Source organism: Lutjanus erythropterus, chromosome 12 (assembly GCF_056507025.1).
Source record: "Lutjanus erythropterus isolate fLutEry1 chromosome 12, fLutEry1.hap2, whole genome shotgun sequence".
In the NCBI taxonomy this organism is placed as follows: Eukaryota; Metazoa; Chordata; class Actinopteri; order Lutjaniformes; family Lutjanidae; genus Lutjanus; species Lutjanus erythropterus.
Window position 1 is genome coordinate 30,651,581 of NC_139328.1, and position 27,694 is coordinate 30,679,274.

The window sequence follows — 27,694 nt, forward strand, 5'->3', positions numbered from 1 at the left end:
AACCAGCAAAAGTGCAGAGGGTGAGGCTAACGCTGCTAACATTAGCCATGACTTAGCAGCAGGAAAACGAGAGAAGACCTGAAAATAATGCAGTATATGTAGTATGGGGTCCCTGCTCCATCTCTCTATCACCTAAAGCCTATGTTCTCAAACTGTAGTATGATCACAACTGGTGGTGCACGAGCTCCCTCTAATAGTACACAATGTCTGAAAGATTTTTTTAATTGAAATAAATGAATTTAAAAACATTTACTATTACTATTACTATTAAAAGACTGTGTGCGTGTGTGCATACGTCCTCTATCTGCTAGTTACAAGCTTAAACTGTGATGGCATGATAGTAAGCAGAGGTAAAAGGAAGAGAATGGAAATTAATGCTTTGAAAACACAGTAGTCATGGCTCCAAATGGGAGGAGTGCAGCTCAGGAGGAGATTATTTTGAGCAGCCATGTTGAAAATGAAGTGGATGAGAGTGAACATAGCACAAGTGAAATGAAGCCAGTGAAGTGTTCAGTAGATCTACTGGCACCAAACAGCGCAAAACCAGGAGAGCTCAATATTTTCTGGGGTGGTAAAAAGTTTGAGAAACACTGAGGCAACGGCCCTGAAGACCCCTGGTTTAAATTACCTATGCCACATGTTTTAATTCCTTTTAATGGGGCCCTTGTTGTTGCTGAACTGTTTATTGGGCTGTTTGAATCCAACACACCACCAGAATAAAAACCAAATCTCCAAAACTGTTGGGTGGGTTGCATTTTGTACAGACATTCATGGTTCCAGCAGAATGAGGCCTGGTGATTTTGGTCCCCAGAGGATCTTGTGATCTTGTGATCCCCTGACTTCCCTCTGGTGCCACTTAATTTGGTTTTCAGTGAAATATCATGACAGCTGTTAGATAAATTGCTGTGAAATTATTTACACATATTCAAAGTTCCTAGAGGACACATTCTAATGATTTGTGTTTAGTGCTAATTAGCATGCTAACACGCTGATCTAAGTTGGTTAACATGGTAAACATTAGAAACTTATTAGAGTTGTTATTGTGAGCATGTTAGCATTCTGACATTAGCATTTATTTTCTGGCATTCTGTAGACTTTTACATTTGTATCAACAAACTTGGACTTCAGTTTCATTGTGTTGTTGCTGTAATTCTCAACTGCAATGATCTAATCATTTAACACTGACTGACAGTCAGTGGAAGGCAGGTTTAGATACGCATCAAGGCTTCAGCTTTCCTCAATCATCATCGCCGCTGATCAGATATGACCTCATTATGATCTCTTGCCAAACCACAAAGTTGCCAGTGCACTTAAGTCTTTCACACTGTCTGCCGTCATTGGTTGCTGTTACTTAAAATTACCTGGAATCTGTGAGTCAAATGACCTCAGGTAAACATTTCATCACATTGTGTTTTCTGCTGAGCTAACGCTCTGGACTGAAATCAGCAACATGCAAAAGCAAATACAGCACATGCTGGTCTTTTCTCCAAAGCTGTTGCTGGGACTTTGAGTTTACTTTTTTGGACATGTGGTCAGATGTTTTAAATTTAGGATGGGACATTATCAGATGAAAGGTCAGATTGTGTTTGTCCTCTGAGGTTTTTCTGTAAACTGACCAACAGATGAGAACTGAAAGCATGAAGGGGAAGTGAAATGTTTTTCAGTGACTCCAACAACACTGACGGAGAGGGAATTTCCTTTAAAGGAGGTTCAACCATGGATCATCCTGATAATTGTGGTCTTGGTTTATTTTGGTGGTTAAAACAGTGATAGTATAATTTACTGGTTGAAACCAGTGGTGGAGGACGTATTCAGATCCTTTACTTGAGTAAAAGTACTAAGACCACACTGTAAATATACTCTGTGACAAATAAGTCTTGCATTGAAATGTCAAAAAATATGTAAGTATATTCAGAAAAAAAATACTTAAAGTATTAAAAATTAGATCTCAGTGCAGGAAAAATGTCCTCTGTGACTGTTATAAATTATATCAATAGGCCAGTATTACTCATGCATGAATATAAAAGCTTAAAAAGATTTTACTGTTGTATTTACTGCTCATTCTGAATCATTTTTTGTTATTGTCAGTATGGATTGATCTGCTGATTATTTCATCTACTGATTGATTGATAGCTTTGGATGTAAAGATTATGACAAAGCAGTGAATCTTCACATTTGTGAAGCTGAAATCATGAAAGCAGTGAATCGACTAAGTGATTGATTAATTTTTTAAACTGTTGGATAGATTGATTTATAATAAGACATCATATTTTACAAGCTCTTTGTGTGTTTGTGTGTAAAAAATTTAATTCATAAAGTAACTTGTAACTAAATCTTTCAGATACATAGTAACAATATTTACCTCTGAGTAGTGGAGTGTATAAGTAAGAACAGGCAGAAAATGGTAATACTCAGGTAAAGTGCAAGTACCTCAAAATTGTACTTAAGTATATTACTTGGGTATAACACTGGGTTCATTGTAACCTTGCGAGTTTGGCCAAAGAAAAGGGCTCCACGGATGCCTTCGATATCGACTCCCACTTCCTTCTTGAGCTCACAGGAGAAGTTTCATATCTCTGTGAGCAACACCCCTATGTGCAGGAAGTTGCAACTTAACTTTTGTGACAAGTGGTGTTATAGCAAGCAACCACATGAAATTCCATAGTGTTGTCTCCAGCACGTTATTTTAAATGTTGCTGGTATGTTGTCCCAACATTTCCACAACTTTTTGAAGATACTGTGACATTTTAGCAAAGTTGCAGCAACATTATAGGAAACGTCACGCAGAGGACATTGAACTCACATTGCAAAAATACCATAGAATACCTGTTATGTTGTAATGGTTTAACAACTTAGCAAGTTATGTAATGTTAGATAACATTGTTACAATGTCACACATGACATGTTACAGTCATGGTATTGAAAAATAAAAAAATTCAAATAAGAAAGTACATTTTTTATCAGTATTATCTTTGCCCAGCGATCATTGTACTGTGAAACCAGTGGTTTGACAAAAATAGCCTACAGCAGCAGTTATTCTTGTTTACTTTGTTGTTTTGCATTCATGCTACACTGCACCCCACATGCTAGCAGTTAGCTGCTTGGGGTGGGGATAGTTGTAACAGTTCATCAGACTGACGAGAATGTCTGCATTGTGTGCTTTTCACTTCAAACTGCTCACTTTATTTAAAGCAGGTTATTCTTTATTCTTCACTGCGTAAACTGGTTTGAGATAGTTTGGATCTTAAATCATCAAATTACCTCTCCGTTATGGTCACTGTTATGTCTGTCCCTAGCTGGTCACCCCAGTAGTGGGGTAGGTTGCAACAATGGAACTTACTGTATTTGAGACTGACTCAAATAATCTGTGATTGGGTAGATCTAAGTCACTGTTACCAGTAAATACCATGTATCAAAGTTTAAAGTTTCATGCTTAAAGAATAAGTGGTACTACCATCCCTAGTCTCCCCTAAATGTGAAACGTATCACTATGGGATTCCCCTCTTTTTTAATTGAATTTGGCTCATATTATGATAATTGGCTTTATGGCCCAGCTGTTTGTACCAGATCATTGTACACATGGCTGGAGTTACTTCCCATGCTTTACCGATTTTATTGGATGATCACACAAGGAATCAGCACTGAATATTTATTTTCCTGCCCTCCCTCGACTGATATGTGCTTCCACTCCCTTCCTGCACTGGAAAAAATACAGCAGTTCATTGCATAATAAACTTTATCTCAGTCTTCCTTGTGTGAGTGTGTATGTGTGTGTTCCTCCTAATGTAGTGACACACACACACTACGTGCGGCCGCTCAGAACACGCTGAGTTGAACGGTGGGAGTGGGGTGGTTTCACCCTGTGGGGCGGGCCGGGGTGGGCTGGGCTGCGAGCAAAAAAGGGTGTGTGTGTGTCTCTCTGTGTGTGTGTGTGTGTCAGCTTTAAGTACCGTGCACATTTCAAGGGGCGTATAAATATTGTGATCCAAGAAGGGACGGAGCCAGCGAAGAAGAAAACTTTCCAAAAGTTTGAAGGATAACTACTGAGAACGAAACAGAAGCTACACAGAGAAAGTAAGATTTGCATTCACTGCTACTGCAAGTTGTGTTGTTGTTAGTTGTTAAGCGTGAACTTGAAGCGGTGCGTGCGTGACATAACGGTTTCTAATTTTTAGACAAGAGGAGAAAGTGGTGAAAAGTTTATAGGAGGATCCTCCACAGAGGGAGGCTGGCGTCCCGCAGACTCAGAGACATTTAAACACGTTTGCATTCTCATGAAGGACAGAACAAAATAAAAACAAATCGCAGTTTAAGATAAGACTTAACTTAATCAATCTCTAAGTAAATTCGTGCGCTCCAAAATTACAGTAACCTAGAAAATAAAAACAGTAGAGTACTGAATATAAAGTGAAATGTAAAACACAATTAAAGAGCATAAGGAGTAAATGCAAAAAACTGTATCTACTGGAATAGCGATATAAACTATAAAAACATAATAGAAGTAAGTTTAGAAAAACGGAAACTAAAAAGTAAAACTAATTATCGCCAGTGAAATTGAATGTAAGATTGCACTTTCATTAATCCTAATAATATGCATATATATAACAATATTTAGATATATAACTGCCATTAAATCATCTTATTTTTTATTGGGAATATCACCGAAAGATATAGAACATCACAATCAGATATTTCTATTCAGAAACTAACTTTTAATTGGAAACATGGTGTTTTCCATGTAGTAACTACAAGGTTACTATTAAGAACAGATGTATTCTTAACTCAGTGGTCCCCAATAACTTCATATTTTTTAATTGACATGAGGTGAGTGATAGAGCAATAACTTGTTGGTTGTTATTCTTAATTTGAATTTTTTTTTTAAATCACTGTTTTATTATTATTGTTACTCATTCATTTTCTAATTTAATTTTACTTATGAATTTATTTTTCCCTTCTGATAAAAGTATGAACAAACTCAAAAATTATTATTCATCCTTACTTATTGGAACTATGTATGGACATTGAGGAGATGCTGAAACTCACAGACTGCCTCCTAAAGACATTTATGACCTCGTTGTCTTTGTGCATGTTACTGTACTGTACACCTGTACCTGTTAAAGAGAAGTAAAATTAAGTTTTAAAAAAATGTACATGATAATAATAATCAAAAGTAATATTACATGGGATAATGAATAGGGGTGTAAGAAAATATCAATACACATAATTACATTATTTGATACTGTATTAATTCTCAAAACACTGTATGTTTAAATCGTGATACAGTTAAAGATTTGTGGCAGTGGTTCATTTTGTGCAGTGTTGTTATATATCTTCACTGCTCTGACTGGATAATTCAGATTTTATGCATGTGGTGGTCTGTTCTTTATACTATGACAGTGCAAATATTTGATTTAAAAATTAGCAATATCGTGATAGATATACTGTTGTATTGCCAGATTCTTGCCTAATACTGAACATAGTATTGCACATTATATTAAAAGTATTGTACATGATAATGATATTAAAATCTGGCTTTTTTTCTGTACATGAGGTATTTTCTTGCCTTTACTGAACTTCAACATCCCTCCTTTATCTCATGATCTTGGTTCTGGTTGAAGTTTAGATTTGAACTTTTGTTGCAACAGAAGTCAAATTAATCAATTCTTCAGCTCGCTTTCTAGCAGTTATTCAGAAGGAGGCTTTCCCCTTCTTCCAGACTTCAAGAAGTTGGTTTGCTGTTATACTCACCCTTTTTTTTAGTATTTTCCATGTTCACTGTGTTCAGAAGAAGATAGTTAATTAGTTAAAGGGACAGTTCGTATTTTCTGTCGTTGGGTAGTATGAGACTCCATAGTTAGTAGACTCCTCCTCTTCTAGTGGACACTTGTGGGACATAACTCATGATGGTGGGAGACAATGTTTTTCAATCCCGTTTGACTTGTGCCTTCAGTTACACGTATGATGTTTGTAAATTTTGTACTGTTGAAGTATAAGTCTGTGATGATATGTAATTGTAAAGACTACAAACCCAGAAGTTGTGCAAATGATGTCATGACTTTCTCTCTCCACAAGCTAACATTAGCTGCTGAAGCTATGATGCCTGAGTGTTTTCATACTGTAGTGTAGTCACACAACCAGCGGGTCTGGTTCAGTCTTTAACTTCACAGGTGATAAAAGGACCAGGAGCTGCTCGATAAAACACTTCAAGCAAAGGGACTGTGATGTTGGTGTTGATGGCATATATTATGCAATACAAAAGACGTGACCCATGATAAACTGTGACTTTCCTGTCTTTTAAACTGATCTTTAAGTAGTAAAAGTAAAACAGGAACAAAACATTACTTGTTTTCCAAAGTAAGGTCCCATGGGACACAACAGAAGAGACTTTGCTGCTCTTACACCTACAATAGATGGTGGTCGTCATGCCACCAGTTTAGGGACCCAGTGGGAGAAGAGCTGCCAGTGTAGGAAATTATGCAGTGGACTTCTGTGGACAGGGCAGCAGCAAAATGTATTTTAGCCACCTGAAAAAGGTTCACCAAAAAAAGTCAATAACAATTTAAGTGGATGATATATGGACGAATATTTCCACTGCTTTGCTTTGCCATCAGACAGCCTTTTCCAATAGCAATCCACCCTTACATAAGCCAAATATCACTTTCTCCAAATCAACCAGACTCCATTGGCAAAATTAGTGATTTTACCTCACAGAGCACAGAAGATGCTGGTGTACGGCTGCCTTTACCTGTTAGTTAGTCCGTGTTATTGCTAAACTTTGTGTTTTACTGTTTTTACTAAAGGAGTTTGGTTGAGTGAGAAAGAGCAATATTTCACTTACATAATAGTGGTTTCCCATCAGAATTGACTTTCTGGTGGCAAGGTAAAGCAGTAAAAATATTGTAAATATAATTAATGCTGATCTTTTTTAAGGTGGGACTTTTTTGAAGTGGCTATAATCCAGTTTGGTGCTGACCCTGCCCACAGCAGTAGATTGCTTAGCCTCTCTGCTGGTACTCCTCTCTGCTTCTTCAAACTGGGGGCGTGCCAACTGACATCTACTGTAGGTAATACACTAACTATGGATAAGAACCCTGTACAGCCCCTGTTGAAACGACCCGAACTATCCCTTTAAGCTATTTTCATGCCGTCAGCCCAGTTACTTGCTGGCCAACCAGCTGTAGCTGACCCTTTTTCTTTCTTCAGAGACCATAAACGGTGTGCAATTCATAGGATTTCTTGATATTCTGTATGTGATGGCACGCTAGGTATTTACTGTGCTGTGAAATTAATGTTTTTTTCTTTTTATTTAATAATTTAATTAATTTTACATGAGCCCAATCTCACCAAACAAACGTGTTTGGCAATTTAAAGCTGGTGTTGTTGTTTGGGAGTGACTTGAATTTGAAGCGCTTATCTCGGAGCCAGTGGGCATACCAGCAGTACTGGCATGCCAACACAAACTGACTGAAGAGAGGTGCGGGGCTGCGGGGGGAGAGGGCACGGCATAATGGAAGAAGTGATACAGTAGGCTTTGTGTGGTAGTGATAGGCAGAGGGGAGAAAAGATGAAGTAACACTTGTTTTCAAGCCTGGCTGATGCTTATATTAGAAATCCATTTAAGTTTGTGCATTAAAGTGTGAGGGAAGAGAGAGGCTGCCAAAAAATTAGTCTTGTGGAATGGCTTTTTAAGGTTTTAGGAGGCTGAGTGGATGACTCTAATTGGGCAATTTTAGGCCACCTAAGGTGCAGCAGTGAGATAACTAGGCTTTTTTTAAAGCCTGCAAAGACACAAATTACCAGCAACACAGCCAGAAAAAGCTTTTGTTCAGTTGCTACATTTCAAAAGAGTCTGTATTTGCTGTGTTATTTAGCCAATTATAATTATATCTTGTATTTTATCACCTGAAATATTTAGTCACCCACTGTTTGTGAGCGGGCAGAGAAGGGCGTGATAATAAGTAAATGCGTTGCATCCTGTCACGCTTTTCACCTCATGTCAATCAGCATGTTGGTTCCTGTATGCTAAAATTAGAGATGGAGCGCAGGCAGCGCAGTGCAGGTCAGAAAGTGTGACTTTGGGTGGAGATAACACGCTGCTGATTCAATCCATTGTGTGTTCCACAATGATTATGAACGTCTTTGCCAAATATTTAGAGGATTTGGTTGAAGGGAAGGAATGTCATGTGACTCCTTCCTTGTCCTGTCATATGACAAGGAGTTGAAAAATCAGAGGAGAATAGTATTGTCACGCACGAACAGACATACACACACATTGATTTCGAGGAACTGATACTGCGAGGTGCCCCTCCCCACCACCTCTTCCTCAGCTGTTGTCTGACCTTTGAACTATCCCACATAACTTCACTATCACAGCCTTTTTCTCAAAACCAGTGCGTTCAGCATGTGTCATGCAGATAAGTCAATACAACAGTGGCAGGACTTTATCAAAGACTCCCACAGCTGCTTGTTTGTGCAGTAACTTTTCTTACCGACACCACTTTCAACTTTTAGTTGCACTTTGAAAAGCAGAAGTTTAACAAAGGCTACAGGAGGAGCTGCAACGATCAGTCGATTAATTGAGGAATTGCCAACTATTAAATTTATCGGCAACTATTTTGATGATCGATCAATTGTTGTGAGTCAGTTTTTTATAGAAAAAAGCCTCTGATTTCAGTTTCTCAAAAGTGAATACTATCTGTTTTACTCTTCCATCTACAGGTATCACTCTACAGCGTGTTTGATAGGAGCGGCGACAACAACTAACGGGGATGGGGCTTAGCGAAGGGCGTTTGTAAAAATGAGAAAATAACCCCATAAACCAAACGTGTCCTATATGTGTTCACTTAACAATGCTGATTATGTGCATTACTACATCTCATTACAGTTTATGGGTGTTTTACAAGAGCTAACAAAATTCCAAATGGTGCTTTAATGTTTTGGTCATAAAGGCTTTGCTTAATTCTGCTGTGCAGCACGAAAGCAAATCCAGCCTAAGATTTTAAGACGGAGGATGAAGCTGCAGATGCTGAGAGACAGGAGGGATAAAAGAAGTCCTCCTCCTTCTCCTCCCTCTGCCTTTCGTTAAACATTTGCGTTTTCACTTTCCTAATGTTGACATTCGCTGCGTGACATCCGACCCCGATTTTAAGATGTGAGTCTGGGCAGGAAGGAGCGGCTTATCTTCACTGTGACAAATGATCTAATTCTTCTGGGATTATTAGCGCCATGTTTGAGGGTGGAGATGCGACGTTATGATAAATGTCCATATGATGTACAATACATGCACGCACAAAAACACACATTATTTCACAACAGCTGGGGCGAGGCAGATGGAATCCAGCTGCTTGCAGAAGGTATGTCAGATTGTTCAGGGAGTGGAGCCGACATGGACCAAAGGCTAAATACCCCAGAATGCTTTGGGAAAGCCTGGCAGCTGAAGAGAGTGCATATCTGGAACGTGGTAATTGTGGGAAAAAGTGAAAAAAAAAAGTGGTTTCATGATGTGGAGATAAAAGAAAGACCAGGAGGACTGTTTTGTTTATAATACTGCTATGAATACAAAGTCTCTCTAGAATGAAATGTAGTGTAGCTCGCCGCCAGCTGCCTTTTGTTCCTCCATTTGTGTCTTTTACTGTTTACTGCACAACATTGTGAGCTTCAGCATTTTCACACTTGTGTCTAGTTGTCGCAGATAGGTTTATTTGTCCCTTTCTGAGATTGCAGTTCTCACTACGGCATGAAACGAAGGGACACAATGAAAGGAATTTTGTTTGTGGTGCTCACACCATTTAAAAAGAATGATACACAGGCCTGTTAGAAATTAAACAGGAACATCTCCTCCCACCAGAAAGAAAACGCACCCTCTTGCTCTGGATAAATCACAGTGCAGTCACCAGTTGTTGTAGGAGGACTTTCTTTTGTAGAGAGCAGTTTAAATAAAAACTGTTCACAGCAAGGTCTGGGGATTATTCAGAGTCGAGCATTTCAGAAGCTTGTCAAGTGTTGTAACTGTAGTGGGTCAGGGAGCCAGCATACTGCAGTGAAAAAAGCTGGTTTGAAGAGGCCCCAACTCCAGCAACACTTTAATGACAGACAAACATGTTTCAGCTTGTGGCAATCACTGGTTCATCATATGAAGTAGAGTTTTTAAAGGTATCAAAAGTTTCAAGGTAAAGAAGAGAAAGCATGGGAGAGTCTAACAGTATTTGAACTTTTGAGGATTTTGTTGCACTGTTTTCAGCTTTGATTTCTTTAATTCTCAGTTATTTATGATCATTTCAAGGCAGTTTTTTTCCATTTAGTCCTTTCAATTGAGCATTAACACACACATCTAAAATGGTAACTTCTGTACTCTTGAACCTACACTGTTTTCCCAACAATTTTTTTAAAATTAGCCCAGTATCATAATCCCTGTGGGCAACAGCACTCAAAGTCCATTAAAAGCATTTGTTTTTGCCACTGATTGTAACAGAGAAATACTTTTTTTTTCTTTTTACAAAAAAGTAAGATGCATTTTGTTTAGCCAGAAAAGGTTGTGTTTTTGCTCTTGCCAAACTAACCAGACTCTGTTTGCAAAACTGTGAAATCGGCATCTTCATTCAAACATGACAGAAACAAAATGAAACCAAAAATGTCTCGGTTTGTCTTTCCACTGTTCCAGCAATCACCAGTTCTGATCTGGCCAAAATAAACCCTTAATTTACCAAGGCAGAAAATATTCTGGTTTCAGTTCAGTGGACAGTTTTGTAAAGGGAGTCTGGTTAGTTTAGCGAGAGCAATAAAACAGCTGTTTCTGGCCCAAAAAACATGTTACTCTTAGAAAAGTCTGTCTCTCTAATTATCTTTTCTAATCACTTAGAATAATAATCTGAGCCTGTCAGTGGCAAAAACAAGCATGTTTATTGGACATACTTTGATGGTGAAAAGTTGCCTGGAGAGATTAAATTGCTTTCCCTCGATACTCGACCAATTTAAAAAGTTGTTGTCCCAGTGAGTCACACAAAAGCATGGGAAAAAATGGGTCCAGCTTTCAAAAAAACAAACTTACACTTTAGTTTCAAGAAAAGCAGCATCATTTACTTGTTTTATCTTTGTAACATAACCAAGTAACAGCTTAATATGAAGACTGGTATTTGCAATTGTACTTCTGAAATTAAAAATAGCAATTTTCTTATATGTCTCCCAGAATGCCAGGTGAGCGGTTGGTAGTAAGAGGGACGTCAGAGTTGGGACGCTTCCCCGGAGCGGCCCCGCCCACCAGGGTGGAGCTGAGCATTCACAAAGACGATGAGAAGAAACAAGAGGAGGGAGCCTGTCGCCGCTGGTTCAGGAAGATGTGTCCGTGCTGCTGTAAGCGCCAGAACAGCGCCTCCTATGACGTCACAGATAAGGTGGAACTCAAACCCGCTCCTCTACCGGTCCCGGAGCCCATCAAGCTGAAGCCTGAGAATGGAGAAACAAAGGAAATGGAAGGTAATGGCACACTTTTTTGGGTTTGAAATTGTTAGGACAAGGTTTGGTTAAAAAAATGTATGTAAAATGTATCGCAGAAACAATCAAATCCATAGCAGCAATGATACAGACATATACTTCAGTTTTATGCTGAACCTTCCTCTCTCAGAAATAAAGCTGTCAGTGTGTTCTGTGGACCTGCTGAGCTCCAAGATGGGTCAGAACAGGACGGAGCACCACACCGACTTATATCACGGGGAGGAGCTGATCATCCGCAGAGGACAGACCTTCCAGATAGAGCTGGAGCTCAACAGGCCCTTCAACGCCGACACTGACAAGATGCATCTGGACCTGAAAACAGGTATGGAACAGATGGACAGTGACAATGATGCATACTGTAAATATCACCAGTGTCATCATTAGTAGATCATTAGCATCAGCAGTCTGAGACATGAACGATCTCACAGACACTCCTTGTCTCTACCAGCTGATAAAACAGTGGCAAGAAAACAGAGATTCAAAACTAAAACAATAAGAACGACATAATGATAAAAGGAAAAAAGTAGCATTTCACTTTCCATAAATAAAGAGACAGATTAAAAAAGAATGAACAAAATCACAGAAGCAGAAGGCAAAATACCTTGTCTTCAATTCCCACTGTGTCGTGGTTGGAAACCAGGGCTGTCACAATTTCAATATTTATTCAAAACTCGATCAAAATTAACTGTCAGTTTCAATAATAGAAATCAAAGATGGAACTGACGGAATTTTCTCTCCCGCTCAGCCTTCCTGCAGCATTTGGTGTGTGTCTGAAGAAAACAATCACTAAATGTTATGTCAAGCTTTTCAACAAGAATTTTGAAAATGTAAATGACAGTTGTCAGGGCTTAAAATCAGTATTCTGTTGATCGTTACCAATCGAGACTCAATAGTCCAGTGCTAAAAAATAAAATGAATTATGATCCTTAAATTGACACTCATTCACACTTGAATCATGTTTACTGTTTCTACTGGAAATATTGGATCCTACAATTCCAATCAGGCAACTCATGAGTGTTTAGTGAGACTCTCTCTGCCTGGTAAATGGCAGCTTCTTTCAAACTCCAACTTTGTAATACAGATTTTCTGTTAGAAATCTGAAGGCCCAATTGAGATATTATTATTTGTGAGAATTAAGAGAGCACCTCTAGCAACCTTTTTTTCTTTTTTTAAATTATGTTTTGATTAGAAAGATATATTAACTTATCGAGTCAACAAGTGTGCACTGAGGTTTAAACTGTGCTAAAAGTAATGACAAACAGTTGAAACAGTCAGCTGAAGTCAGCATGGAGAAGTGGGTATTTAATTTATGCCCCCATTTTTTCTTTTCTTTTCTTTTTTTTTTTTTAATCAAAGGCCCGTCCAGCAAAGGATTAATGCCCTGTGTTATAAACTGTGACATGTAAGACTTCTCTTGCATATTAAGTTCATAGAAAAAAGGGCCGGTCGTATTTGCACATCGTCACTTACCTTCTGCTGCTTGAATTCAGGAGCAATTATGAGTCATTATGAAATTAACATTAGCCACAGAACAGGTGCAGATCTTATAATCAATACTGGCCCACAGAATATATGGTGAGACAACTATGTGACCATGCATTTTGAATGAATTATTCCTTATTCCATAGTCCATCCACACATTCAATTGGACAACTATTCTCTCACCTTGCAAGTAGTCTGTGGGCAAGTAGTTTCTTTTGCAAACTGCCTCTTGAGCAGCTGATTTGCAACAGATAGTGTAGGCCACCATTATAACATTATTTGTCAAAGGCCAGTTTGGAAGTGTTACTGGCTATCTTTAGCCACATCTATTCAAGGACATCCATAACTAGTCTAGGTGACTCAAAACTAGCAAAATAATTTAGATTATAATTTAAATATTTAGAGGAAAAGGTGCTGAGCTGTAAATGACGTACATTGTAGTTGAGAAAATATCAAAAAAAGAAAGTCTCAGGTACACATTTTTGCAAATGGACAAAGTGAGAATCACTTAAAGCTTACAACAGTGATGAATTGAAATTAAAATGTTAAAATATCCATTATTCAGTTCCATATAATATCCTCTGCATGGAGTCAGAGGAGAAGCTCTGGAGCTGCAGGTTGCACACCTTTACCCTAACCCTGTAGAATCATCACTCCTCAAGTGTAAAGCTAACAAACCCAACCCAACAAAGGCAACAAGTACTAGAGGCAGAGTTGGACCTATTTTTTCCCTAGGAAAAAAAAATCAGTGTGGATTTAGAAGAGGGTACACTCAGACTAAAAGATAATATAATATATGATATAATCTGTATACCAGTGAATAAACTGCACTAAGCCACTACTTAAAGTAAAAGGTACATGGTGAGATATTCAAAAGAAATGGATAAAAGCTAAATATAACAGATAAATAGTTTAAATAACTAAATGTGTCAAATAAATTGTCAGTCTCAATGTGCAGAATACGTGGAGTGCACCTTTAACCGGTATCAGCTGCAGGCTGTGAAACACAGGGGAACGAGCAACTGACTCAAAACAAGCATGGGAAATGTGGTGAAAATGCCACACATAGCTAGCACATTTAAATCGGGCATCAGTTCAACCATAACTACACCACAAGTTTAGGATTCCAGCCTCCACCTCACAGTGTTAACAGTTTCCAGACGTCAGGACACCGGACACCTCGCTCTGGTATTTACAGGCCTCACACTACAACCATCCGCTACTCACTCGGGAATAAATGGCGATTACATCAGCAAGGAGAACGCAACGCATGTTGGAATGAGAGGAGGCCGGGGGATGAGAACAAGAATCGAAACAGATGGACCATCTGAGCCATGCACATCGACAGGCTCTCATTAACTTTGCTTTCACAGACACATTCACTGTGAAAAGGTCTTAAGTGCTGCACTAAAAGCACGACTTTGTGTCATTGTGGCGCTAAGCTGTTATTTTGTTCAACTAGGGAGCTGAATAAAGATTCGGAGTCAATTTTCAATAAAGTCGCCCCAGCAGAAAAGAGTGTTTTACATTGATTTCCTTTTAGTCGAGTACTCAGACGTGAGGGAGGAAGTCCTGGCTGCAGTCGGATGGAGAACAATGGCTTCTTGATAAACTCCATATTCGCTTCAGCAAATGGCAGCTAAAGCCCAGCAGGGTGCCACGGAGCACATAGCTTGGAGGAAAGCAGCCAATATGTCTTAATCCAGCTACTAGGAATTAAAGTTTGCACAAAGTTGTTTTAGCTTTTTTGAGCCTTCAGCAAAACATTAAGTCATGCACAAGGAAAAACATTAAAGCTAATTATCATAAGGCTTTCTGAAAAGACGCGCGTGTGTGTGTGTGTGTGCAGTGTGGGAGGTTTTACAGCCCTGACATTTTGTTTACTCAGACAAACCTTGCACATATGTGGTTTACAGTTTGCTATGCTTGTGTGAGCCACTGTGGGAACAGACTAACAATTACTGTGACATGAATAATGGAGTTTACCCCGTTCCAAACTGCGTGTTGCAAAGCTGCCGCTTCTGCTATCAGACTCAAACTTTAGCTTTCAAGGTTAGTTGACATTCAAAAAAAGGAGAGAATAGAAAAGCACTTTGTCGAGCTTCACCACTTGAGTTTTCACTCTCGCGAACAATGCAAAATGATGCTTTTGACACAAACACAAAATGTTCAAGTCGGTGTGCATGTACACACAAATACATTTGCCCTCTTTGGAGCGGGTTCTTGCAGACAAACTGCTCCACTAATGGATGTTTTTCATCCAGTTGTGATGTCCTGCCTTGAAAGGTCATTCTTTTCAGATATGTCATTCTGAAAAGTTTGATTTTTCGTTAAGGAAAATGTCTTATGAGATATTTTAATAGCTGTCTTGGTTCACAGCAAGTCAGTTGGGCTTTTAAGTGGTACACCAGCTAATCAATGTACTGCTGTGCACAGGGTCTGCAAACAAAAGGTATTTCTCTCTCCAAAGCAACCAGACCTCTTTTGTAAAAACAGTGATTTTACCTTGTAGAAAATGGGAGCTGCTGGTCTACAGATGCCTCAATCTGTTGGTTTGTGTGTGTTATTGTGTGACTTTGGTGAATCCAAACTAACCTTTTAAAACGCTGAAGTCACACAATAACTCAAACAAATTAACTGATCTAGTAATCAAAAGATGACCAACTGCGAGGTAAAATGACTGATTTCATAGCTGGAGCCTGGTTGAATGAGATGTTTGTTTCCCATTAGGATGGGTAGGTAAAATTGTGAAATATTCTAAATATAGTGTACACTTAAGGCAACACATCCACCATCCAACCATTTACATATCGGACTGTTGCATGTTAAGCTGCTGTGAGACCGTTAGCTTAGCTTAGCACAAAGAAACAGGGGTAAACAGCTAGCCTGGCTCTGGCCAGAAAAGTCACTGAGACTTGAGATTTACAGGCAGATGATTTTCTAAACATTTGCTAAGCTAAACAACAGTCTCAAGGCGATAATTTTATATTTAACTGACAGATACGAGACTGGTATCCATCTTCTTATCTTACGCTCCACAAGAAAGTTATTTAATGCAATGTAGTCTAATAGCCCACATCAGGTTTTTCTTCGTGAACAATAATTTCTCGACCTGATCCTATACCATTTTTTCCTTTGCAAAACCAATTCTGGCTGATACCAAGTACAGATTCCATATCAGTGTGTAAAAAACGAAGAGAAAGAAAAAAGAAGTGCCATCAGATTAATGCGTACACTTGCGTTGAACAACAACCCTAGTGTTTTCTTTTTGTTGGAGTGTCCTGGTGCAACTTGACTCAACTAAAACCCATGTGGTGTACCGTAGGTCCCCTGCCCACGGTGTCCAAAGGCACTCATGTCATTATCCCACTGGTGGACCACCTGGAGGACGAACGCTGGGAAGCCAAGATCGTGGAGCAGAACGGCAACAAGACCAAGCTGTCCGTCAACTCTCCGGCCACCGCCGTGTGCGGCCTGTACGGGCTCACGGTGTCATGTAGCTCCTCAAAGGGCGAGGCAGCAACTACTCACAGCCAAAGCAAGAACATCGTCATCCTCTTCAACCCTTGGTGTGAAGGTAAGATTGGCAGGGGGTGTGAACTGGGCAGAGGGTTTACATAGAAGGAGGGCAGGAATGTGGAAGAGAGGGAGAAGAGTCGGTGAAATGAGGAGAAAAATGAAGGCAAAAAAGGTAGACAGCGTTGCATAACATGTCTGGAATGATTAATAAACTATCTGGCTTACTATTAGTTTTGAAGTAGAATATCTTTTCAAAGTCAACATTTTTCTTGCAGGAGAACTGTCTGATACAGACCCAGTTCCGGGGAAAGTGTTCCAAGAACATAGCTGCTCTATTACAAATAGCGTCATCATTCTGATAACAAACACTGGTACAAATCAGATTTCTGTTTCGCCACTTCTTCTCTGAGAGGAATCCTGATATAATGTTACACATGGAGAGAAAGTCCAACTTAATCCATGAGCATGTTGCTGTCCGTCAAACAGCTACTGCGTGACCCTGAGTTCAACTAACGGAGTTACATAACTCGACTGGATATGATTCAAGATTGCTGGCAGACTTGGTTATGCCACTTGTGCAGCACATTGAACTATGTTTGTGACCAAAATAGTTTGTGTGTAAGATAAAATAGACCTTAAGTGGCCCCATAATATCTATGAATACAGATATGATTTTTATCCTAAAATCAACATTTATCAGGATGTTATCTTCTACATTATTTTAGCGACGTTTGATAAAAAACAGTTAAATCTTGTTTTTTTTAATAAAGCATACTAATTTCTCACTTAGGGCGCGTTCACACCTAATGGTCCAGGCCCTGAATCAAACCAATGCAGATGATACTAATTGATTAGTTGTTTGGTCTATAAAATGCCAGGAAATGGTGAAAAATGTTGATCAGTGTTTCTGAAAGCTCAAGATGGCGTCTTCAAATTGTCTTGTTTTGTCCACAACCCCAAGATAAGTAGAGTAAAGAAAACAGAAAGAGATCCCATTTACAAAGCTGGAATCTGAAAATTTCAACTTTTTACTCAAACAGATTAACTGATAGTCATTGATAATAGTGTCAATGTAATAATCAATTCAAAATCAATTAATCATTGCAACTTTACATTCAGACGGTTACACAAGTCGTGTAGGAAATGTCGTTCGAATATTGGTAAAAAGACAACAAACTCCTCCCAATTCCTACCCAGATATTGATCATCATGGAGCAACATCAGGTTCTGTTCATGTTCATGTCAGCAGACTTCAGAGGACTGTGCATATGAGTGTCTTGTAAGACAGTGAACATTAAATGAATTTATCAGTGTGGGCATTTCCCACTTTCCCACCCTGCCAGTCCACATTTTGGTAGCAAACATTCTACGGCATCACCCATCACTAAACAGGAAGAGAAAGCACTTTTTTTAACCAATGAAATGACATATACAATCTGTAAGTGGTTCAAATGGTGTTCACACCAGAAAGAAACCACTCCACTCCCAGAGTCTGTCTGGTGTTCACGCTAACCCAAACAAACCGCAGCGAGTGGGCAAACGCTCCAGAGTTCTATGGGAATTTTACAACTGCATTTTTTCCTACTTTGCCCCAGGACTCGGGTGGGACGTTGCAACCGTCTTTAACTTTAAGGGGGCATAAAACCCAATGCCCCTATGGTGCCCATGGCTCTGTACTCCTGCAAACTAGTCAGTCAGGCGTAGGATAGTTTCCGTGTGCAAGCAAAAATTATCGATGATGTCCTCACTGCTCTTTATTTCCAATGCTGATAAGAGTGGTGGGTAGAGTACTGAGGAACTATACTCGAGTAAAAGTACAATTACTTCCATAAAAATGACTCAAGTAGAAGTTAAACTCTCACTGGGCTTCATTTATAAAATGTTTGTACACACAGGCACACTTCACTCCATAATCAAAGATACATATCTTTGATTACTTCCTCCTCTTGTGGTGCTGAAAGTGCCTTAAAAATACAACAGCAACTTCACTTTCCAACAATCATTACCTGGTTAAACAAGAACAATCCACATATCTTATTGTGAGCAGTTTCACGTGGGAACTACTTACTTTCTAGGGTAGAATCGTCTGAAACTACTTTCTTTCTAGTAGAAAGAAAAATAGTTCCTACATGAAACTGCTCACAACAAGATATGTGGAGTATCTTGAGTAGCTGGATTGTGATTTCTGAAAAGACACATTGCTGTTGAGTTTTTCAAATGATTTTCCGTCGCTTTGAGCACCGCAAGCCATCAAGTCCCATTATATTGGAGAGAAGGAAGACATCTCTATGGCCGATATCTTCAAAGAATCTGCAACTCACACCACAACTATCTAGATTTTGGGGTGAACTGTCCCTTTAACCTGTGCGTATGAATAAATTCAAAACTTTTTTTTTATTATAGGAACTTATTATTCTCTTATTTATGTAATAAAGCATTAGGAAATGAAATATATTGTTTATTCTGCTGAGTTTCTTTCAGTTTGCTGAGCGCTGCAAACTGTCCACACAGGATATTTGCCGAAAAGTAGTATATGGGCAACACAGCAAAATAAAAAAATGTGAACCTGGATTTGATAAAAAGAAATTCTGTCTTTCATTATGGGGTTGGTGCTTTTGGCAGCGAGCCCAATCTCCTCTTCCCCCTTTCAATCTCTTCTTCTCCGAGACCAATCTCCCCCTCACGCTCATAAAAGTCCAAATCCCACAATTACTGTATAAAACCGCCATGGGGCGAGCTCAGAGTAATCCTGCAGCTGGTGACAACCTGCCCTCTCCTTCGATTTTACTGCCTCCATGTGTATTTCCTGCCTTTATACGCCTCTCCCACCCAGCCGCGCTCCCTCCTCGCTATCTGCTGACCTGATCCTCGCTCCATCTCCCCGCTGCTCCGTTTTCTGACCTCCCCCTCTTCCATATCCTCCTCTGTGTGTTTGTGTGTGTGTGTGTGTGTGTGTGTGTGTGGGTGTGCTACCCACATTGCAGAAACATTCAGTAAGAAGTGAAAATCACAATTATCACAGCTGCCAGATGCTGTCAGCCTCACCTCGCTCTGCTTTCTCCTGTAAAATCTCAAGACTCTCTGTTACGCTCCACTCTCCCTCCACCCTTTCCCTCCCAAGCATAACTTCCCTTCTTTCTCTCACCCGTCCCTCATGACTTTTTTAAGCCTCTTCCTTCCACTTGCTTTTTTTTCCTCATGCCCATCTTGAATATTCTGCTACTTCTACTGCTTTTTGGTTTATTTCTCTTTGTCACGTTCCTTTTCCTCACCCACCGGTAATCACGGAGGCAATGGCGACAGATAAAAGAGATGGAAAAACAAAGACATAGCGTGGGGGGGTCACGCCCAAGTCTGTAGGGCTGATGTCACTCAAAGGAGACTGTTTCCCCTAAATGAATGCTGGCCCCACTGCAAGGTCCATGGACTCATTGTGTTTTTTAACCATTTCCTGGCCTTTGGGAGTCTTTCACGTCATTCCTCAAAGAAATCACATTCTTCAGTGATTTAGTCACTGAGGAGTTGAGTGAAGCAGTGTTTCTCAAATGGGGGTACTTTAGAGGTACTTTAGAGTACTGCAGCGAGTACATGAGATTTTTAATAAAAAAGTTTATTTAAAAGATACCAGTAAAGCATGATTCCCAAAACAATCACACTATAATAAGTTCAGTACACAAAGATAATGTAAGTTTGATTAAACCACATGTTCGATTCAATATTCCTAGTTTCAATGCAATCATTAACTGCTGCAAAATCTCACAGAAGAAGAAATCAAAAAACGCAGGTACGCTCTGTCACGGTGAGCAGGAAGTCAGATTCAGTATTGAATGAATGAAAATCAAGAATGGATCTGTGGTTGAAACGTAGCTTACACACACAGAGAAGGAGGTGAAAACAAAAGTGAAAACAGAGCCAACAAAATACTCTCAATATCGAGAAGAATATGCTTTAATGGGGTGAGCTGACGGTACAGCGCTGTATGCTACCTCTTTAAAGTTCCTATGAGACACATAGCAGAGTGCTCATTGCTTACATGTCTCCTGTAAAACAGGCTGCTATGGAGGGACTTGTTGCAGACATTGATTGACGTCTACAGTAGCAACTAGCTGCTACTAGCAGCTAAAGCAGTCAATGGATGTATGCTAGGAAGGAGAGGGGGTCATATAAAATGACCCTTCCCAGACTGGGAGCTCCCAGTGAACACGACCGGTCATCGGAACGAACGTAGCCTCTGAGACCCACAGGGAATACAGTGCTGAAATAGTTTACACAGTTCCCTGATGGAGATACATTTGCTTGTTGCTAAAGTAACTTAAAGGTGCTGCTCAGTTTGCAGCTGCCACCACCTTTTTACTATAGTCTGTTCCCCATTGTCAAACTGGCCATCGTTGGTCCAGGTCTGCTTATGACCTTATGTCTGATTTAAAGTGTTTTCCAGTAAAACACAAACTATAAAATACCATTAAAAATCAAAATACATGATAATGTTTAATGGTAATGATAAGAAAAAAAAAACCCTTTAACATCAATTTAGGTTTAGTTCTTACTTCATGGGAACTTTAAATATAGCCATTTTTTTCCCCACCACAAATGTTGTACTCTGGTCAGGGTGTTCTTAGCTGAAAAAATATTTCAAAGGAGGTATATTATTGAGAAAAGTTTGAAAACCCCTGGCGTAAAGAATGGATTCTGGGTCAATTTCACAGAGAGGGCAGAAACCAAAACCTTGACTTGAGCTTATATCATTGTATTAGAACCTAGCGTTCTACAAAAAAGGGCTTTCTTGTTCTTCTTGTAAAGGTTGGTTTAACAGCACCATAAGAGATAACCGTAGTTGTGTGTAAAAGTAAGGAAAAATAAAAGTTTATACAATGCAGGATGAAAAACTCTACTCTCACTGCTGACAGAAGGTGACAGTATACTGTAGATTTAATGCTGTCATGTGTTTACAGAGGACACGGTGTTCCTGGATGATGAGGAGGAGAGGAAGGAATATGTTCTTAATGACACCGGCAGGATCTACTATGGCACGGAGAAGCAAATAGGTTCTCGCACATGGAACTTTGGACAGGTACGGCAGGCTATTAAGACAAGATCTGACTCGAAAGTGCTGAATGTTTTAGTTCTGAATGATCATTATGTCACCGCCTGTGGCACGCAGCCGTTTTGTTCATGCTATATATTTTTTTAACCCCAAGCTATAATCAAAATCCCCATTTGAATGAACTATTTTCCTTGGCTGATGATTTGTACTTTTTTTCGCCATAGTTTCATGAAGGAATTCTGGAGGCATGCCTGTTTATCCTGGAGAAGAGCGACATGCCTCCATCTGGTCGAGGAGATCCTGTCAATGTGGTCAGAGTCATATCTGCCATGGTGAGTTTAAATCTGTATTAACATCCCACTGTCTCCTTGGGGTTAGCCAGGATTTCAGAAGAAGGGCTGCAGCAGTACAACTGTATGACAGTCTGACTGTTATCATGTATGTTTACTTAACTATGTATTGATTTTTCACTGCATTAATGTTATTCAAAAGAATAAAATTATATACCTAGTTTAATATATGTCAGCTGTGGAGCCCCTAAGGGGATATAGGGAAGGAAAAAGAAGATGAGTGGGGAAAAAAATAATGGATGCAAAAGTTTTCCGAGAGAATGCAAAAATGCTATTGGGGAATACACAAATTTCCCGGGAGGGAATGCAAAAGTTTTGCAATTAAGTACAAAAGTTTTACGAGGGAATGTAAAAGTTTTGTGAGAGAATACAATAGCATTTTTTCCACCCGTAACATTTGCTAAGCCATTATTCACCCCCACCCATTTATTTTCTTTTTTCACCCATCAGTTTTTTTTCTCCCTCATGTCCCTTCAGAGACTTCATAGTCAGGATATAACAGGACATAATATTTTGTGAAATTGAACATTTGTCCAATACCAAAAAAACCCTTCCTGTTCATGATTTTATTCATTTAGGGATCATTGTAACTGATAATACTGTAATAATAATATTTGTGCAATACTGTATACCTTGGTATTTACCAAGACCTACCTTTTTGTACTGTGAAAATCTCCAAGTCCCCCACTGCTCAGGAACTTTGAAATTCTGTTTCAAAGCCTTCTGCACACTGTCAGGAATAAGTTATGGAGACTTTTATTTTTTTGTTTTATTTTTTACCTAACCTCAGGTTACTAAAACCTTCAGATTTCAAGGAAAAACGCAGAGGACATGAACTTGGTGTCTTTATTAGTCACCATGGCACCTAATCATTGCTTGTTCTCTGGTTGGAAGATGATGATTTTATTCTGTAAATGAGAGCAGTCACTTGTAATTAAAAATTTCACCCTCCTCTTTTCAGATAAACGCTCAGGATGACTTTGGGGTTCTGGTGGGTAACTGGTCAGGGGATTACTCTGACGGAGTGTCTCCTGCGGCGTGGAGCAGCAGCGTGGAGATCCTGAAGAAATACCACTCGTCCGATGGGACGCCTGTTTGTTATGGACAGTGCTGGGTCTTCTCTGGGATCACTACAACAGGTGAGGAAAAACAGAACAGAGAGGGCCTGTGATGGTGTGTGTTTATGGAGACAGGCTGGAGCTCAGTGGGTGGTGCTACAGTATCTGATGTGAAGAGACTGCATCGCACATGTGTGTGCATGTACAAATTCCATGAAAGATTCAAAAAAGGTCAATTTGATTAACAGCCCGCAAACGATCATGATCATGACTTACTGTCTATCAGGCCCTTTTCATTAGCTCTCACTGCTCTGTAACAGAATACTTTATTCATTGTGCGTGCATGCAGGGTCCCTCACATGATAGCCAGCTGACCTTACACATAGCATTGCCCCTGATAGCTCATATACACCCTAAATACCTCACATTGGCATTCCTGTCATACCTCCTACTTTTGTCACTGATACAGCCACATGTGTCGCTTTCATTCAGCCAGGATAATAAAGTCCCATGCAACCATGCAAATTCCATCTCAGTAGAAATATCCGAAGTCAGGTTTTAGCACCTGGGAACATAAATCAATTATTAAATGACCTTTTGAATTCACTTTTAAATAATATATCTCTGTCTTTGTTTCCAGTGCTGAGGTGTCTTGGCATTCCCGCCCGCAGCGTGACCAACTTCCAGTCTGCTCATGATACCGATGTATCCCTCACTACAGACGTCTATTTTGATGAGAATATGGAGCCGATTGACTACCTCAATAGTGACTCTGTCTGGTAAGATGTGGAACTTTACTTTACAATCAGGACACCACTGCCTGTTGCTAAATCCATACCTTAGGAATGCACTGTTCCCTTGAAACCCCAGAGATGTCATGCTCTTTCAATTATTTGCAGCTCCTCTCAGACTGCATACTGTAGGCTAATCTGGTATCTATCTGCTCTCTGGTAATATCGTCACCTTAAAATGTCTTCAAAATGATCTGCCATCACTTGTCCCTTCTGGCTAGTTTTTACATCTTTCTTCCTAACTGCAAAGCAAAAGTAAAGGGTAAGCCAGAAACTTGCTGAAATGTAGCTAAACGTAGCAGTGTCCTGGTGTCATTTATATCAATAATTCTTGATATAAGCCAATTGTTGATTAATACTGGTTCGAGGCTTGCCCCACACCCCAGTGTTTGATACCACTTTTGCCTCTTTTGCAATCTAAAATTAAGATGCATCAAGAAAGTTTGAATGAAGAACAATCTTTATAATCTTTTTAATGTTATAATAGGTCACTTTTCCACATTAAACATATCCCAAAATGTTAGACATGGTAGCTATGTATTGTGTCGTGTACTTACATTAGCCCAAAGTTTTCCAACAACATATTTTGTGTTTAAGGAACAGTGAAATATGCCTACACATTTTCTTCTTGAGACTTGGATGAGAAGATTGAAACCACTTCTGTCTTAAATTTGAGGCTAAGCCAGGAGATGGCTAGCTTAGCTTAGCTTAGTGCAAAAGACCAGAAACAGGGAAACAACTAGCCTGACCTTGTCCAAAGGTAAGAAAACAATCAGTCTACCAGCACCTCCAAAGTTCACTTTAAATCATGTACAAAAATATGCAAATTTCTCTCTTGTGGGGCTAATAAAGAAATATCATATATTAACCACCTCACTCTTGCTTCCAAAGTATTTTGTGTTTTCCTGGAAGCTAGAGCAACTAGCAGCTAGTTGGAAACCCTTCCCTTGAATAAATTACAAATTTCTCTGCATTTGCCTATTGTTGGAAACATTTGGGATACTGTAGGTGCACAACTCAACAAAATATATATAACACATGTCAAGCGTTTTTAGACATTTTAATGCAGAAATACTACATACTTAAAAACATAGACAGAGCCAAGCTAGCTGTTTTATGCTAAGCTAAATTATCTAACGATCTGCTAAAAAGCTTACTCCCCAAAATGTCAAACTATTCCTTTAAATGGGTGCTGAAATGAACATATTCTCATCCCATCTAGGAACTTCCACGTATGGAATGACTGCTGGTTGGCGAGACCAGACCTGCCCCCTGGTCATGGAGGCTGGCAGGCTGTTGACGCCACTCCCCAGGAAACGAGCCAGGGCACCTTCCGCTGTGGCCCCGCCTCTGTCAACGCCATCCGCTCAGGCCAAGTCTACCTCAAACATGACACTCCATTTGTCTTCGCTGAGGTGAGCGCTAGAAATTGGCAGGCGCTTTTGAATAGACATCTTTGTTATTTACCCTCTCTGGGTTCATTTTAGTGCATTAAAGTGATGGGAAGGTGGTCAGGCTAAATTTACCGGATCTTAAAAAAGTGGTCTTTGTAGCTGGAATAAAAAATGTGAGGCACACATTGTGAAACTTTTACATCTAATAGATGTACTTCGATGCTTCTTAGCAGACACCTTATTCGGGCGTGAATTACTTCAAATAGGGACTATTTTATTGGGTCCCTGATTCTTGCTGGATCAAAAACAAAACTCATCCGTGTTGTCCCTGTTCATACGTTGTATTAACATGTGTCTTGGGTGATACAATCACGAGTGGAAGCTCTAAGTACATGAGTTCATATCACACCAAGTCTGAACAGGCTCAAAGACACTTGTACAAAGAAAAGATTGGTTTAATAGATAAGAGTGATGCATACTTCATCAACAGTAAAAGGCAAACTTCTCACATACTCTTATGTTAAAGTTGATCATGTTTGTCGGCACTTTTCTGTCAGGTCAACAGTGACAAGATCTACTGGCAGAGGAACCTGGACGGTACTTTCAGCCAGATCCACAGTGAGAAAAAAGCTGTCGGACACTTCATCAGCACTAAGGCAGTGGGCTCTGAAGAGCGGGCAGACATCACACACCTGTACAAACACCAAGAAGGTAACAGCAAGCATATTGTACTTTGCTAATTGCTTTTCTACCCCAGATTGATGCTTCAGAACTAGACGGAATTATTTCGACACTACCTGGAACTCGTAAAGAACATCATGATTTAATGTTTTCCTGCTGCGTAGTTCATTTCACTTCCCCTCATCTGACCCCTCAGCTGCTCACCTGCTCTTCCCATTCATAAAATATGAGTCTCTGTTTGCTTTGTTTGGAGGGATGTGCGCCATATCTCTTATATCTGTCAATAAATCCTGAAACATCAGATGGGATGAGGTGCACTCACCTTCTCCTCCCTCTTTACCAGGTTCAGAAGAAGAACGCATTGCTGTGGAGACCGCCAGTCGCTATGGCAGCAAGCCAGACGTCTACTCCTCGCCCATGGCGGAGGACGTGTCTGTGGAGGTGAAGATGGACGGCGAGGGGCCCAGGATGGGTGCCGACGCCCAGCTGAGCATCGTGGTGAAGAACCTGAGCTCGCAGCCCCGTCGGACCACTCTGCACAGCCAGGTGGCCGTCATGTACTACACCGGTGTGCTGAAGGGAACCATCAAGAAGGAGGAGATGCCTGTGGAGCTCCTGCCCAATGAAGGTTAGCTTTCCACAGAAGCAGCTATTATTGATATTTTTATGCTAACGTTGGATTAAATGGCAATGCTGAATACTGAGCCCAATCTATTTTCTGTACATCTCCACAGAAAAGACCATTGAGTGGGTGCTGCCCTACCAACAGTACCAGAACCAGCTGGTTGATCAGGCAGCTCTGATGCTGACGCTGTCTGGAAGAGTCAGCGAGACCCAGCAAGTATTAGCCAACCAGACCACCTTCAGGCTCCGTACCCCTGACCTCAGCATCACGGTAGGTTTTTGATTTACCACATATTAGCATTTTTAAGACTATTTAGTCTGGAACTTGGGAAAATTACAGAAAAGTTTTTTTTCACTCATCCTGACTCATTTTGAATTGCCTTCCTGCAGCCTTTGGGAGACGCCGTGGTCGGTAAGGAGATGGCAGCCAAGATTACCTTCACCAACCCCCTGCCACGTATGCTGAAGGGCGTGGTGTTCAGAGTGGAGGGCCTGGGTCTGCAGAGAGGCCATGAAGTGGTCGTGGGGTAAGAACATGAGACATCTCCTTCTCTTTTACTTCTTTCACCCGCTTTTTCACACCCAGACTAATATTCCACTCCTCTTTCCCCTGTCAGTGATGTGGGCGGGCACTCCACGGTGACACTGACAGAGCACTTCATCCCCACCCAGCCCGGACCCAGGAAGCTGGTGGCGTCTCTCGACTGTAAACAGCTCACCCAAGTGCACGGAGTGGCTGATATCGTCGTTCTTGAGCAATGAGAAGGAGCTAACAACACGATTTTTTTCTTATAAAATATAAACTGAGAGCCTTTAATTATATAAAAAAGTGTTCCTGTATCTTAAAACTTTTGTACTACAGATATTTAAAACTATGAATAGATAATTAACAACTTGTAGCATTATCAGTATTATTTTTTTAATTTGAAATATAGATTCACACTTCTGCCTAGCTCTTAAATGTCGAAACTGTGGTGTAGTATGCAGCAGGGTTTAAATGCATGCACAGGAAATGAAGTGCTTTAAAGGGATAGTTTGGATTATTTGGAGTTGTGTGATCCAAAAACGTAAAATAAATAAATAAATAAATAAAAATAACAACATAAGTTTAAGTGTACACTGTATGTCCAACAGCATTTCCTGATGGAAAACTCATTATTTTAACCAAATATTGCTCTCTCTCTAGACCAACCAAACTCCACAGGCAAAATCAGTCATTTTATGTTGCAGAACATGAGAGTTGCTGGACTATCATTTCCTT

At 39.9% G+C, this 27,694-nt stretch overlaps 1 protein-coding gene across 1 annotated transcript; it reads left to right on the forward strand.

The window, feature by feature from the left end:
• The first annotated feature begins 3,921 nt into the window (after positions 1-3,921).
• Positions 3,922-27,512, forward strand: tgm1l1 (transglutaminase 1 like 1). The gene is made up of 14 exons (XM_084732072.1): positions 3,922-4,074; positions 11,186-11,472; positions 11,621-11,812; positions 16,298-16,549; positions 21,444-21,562; positions 21,760-21,867; positions 22,847-23,024; positions 23,584-23,722; positions 24,957-25,149; positions 25,686-25,839; positions 26,153-26,437; positions 26,544-26,704; positions 26,824-26,960; positions 27,051-27,512. The coding sequence occupies exons 2-14, from the start codon at positions 11,187-11,189 to the stop codon at positions 27,193-27,195; spliced, it is 2,349 nt and encodes a 782-aa protein (XP_084588198.1). The 5' UTR covers positions 3,922-4,074; position 11,186; the 3' UTR covers positions 27,196-27,512.
• The last annotated feature ends 182 nt before the right edge of the window (positions 27,513-27,694 follow it).

Excerpts from the sequence above, each read along its gene's own strand:
- tgm1l1 (XM_084732072.1), top strand. The coding sequence starts at position 11,187 with ATGCCAGGTGAGCGGTTGGTAGTAAGAGGGACGTCAGAGTTGGGACGC. Across the intron at positions 11,813-16,297 it reads GCATCTGGACCTGAAAACAG|GTCCCCTGCCCACGGTGTCC; the intron begins GTATGGAACAGA and ends GGTGTACCGTAG. Across the intron at positions 26,961-27,050 it reads GGCCATGAAGTGGTCGTGGG|TGATGTGGGCGGGCACTCCA; the intron begins GTAAGAACATGA and ends TTCCCCTGTCAG.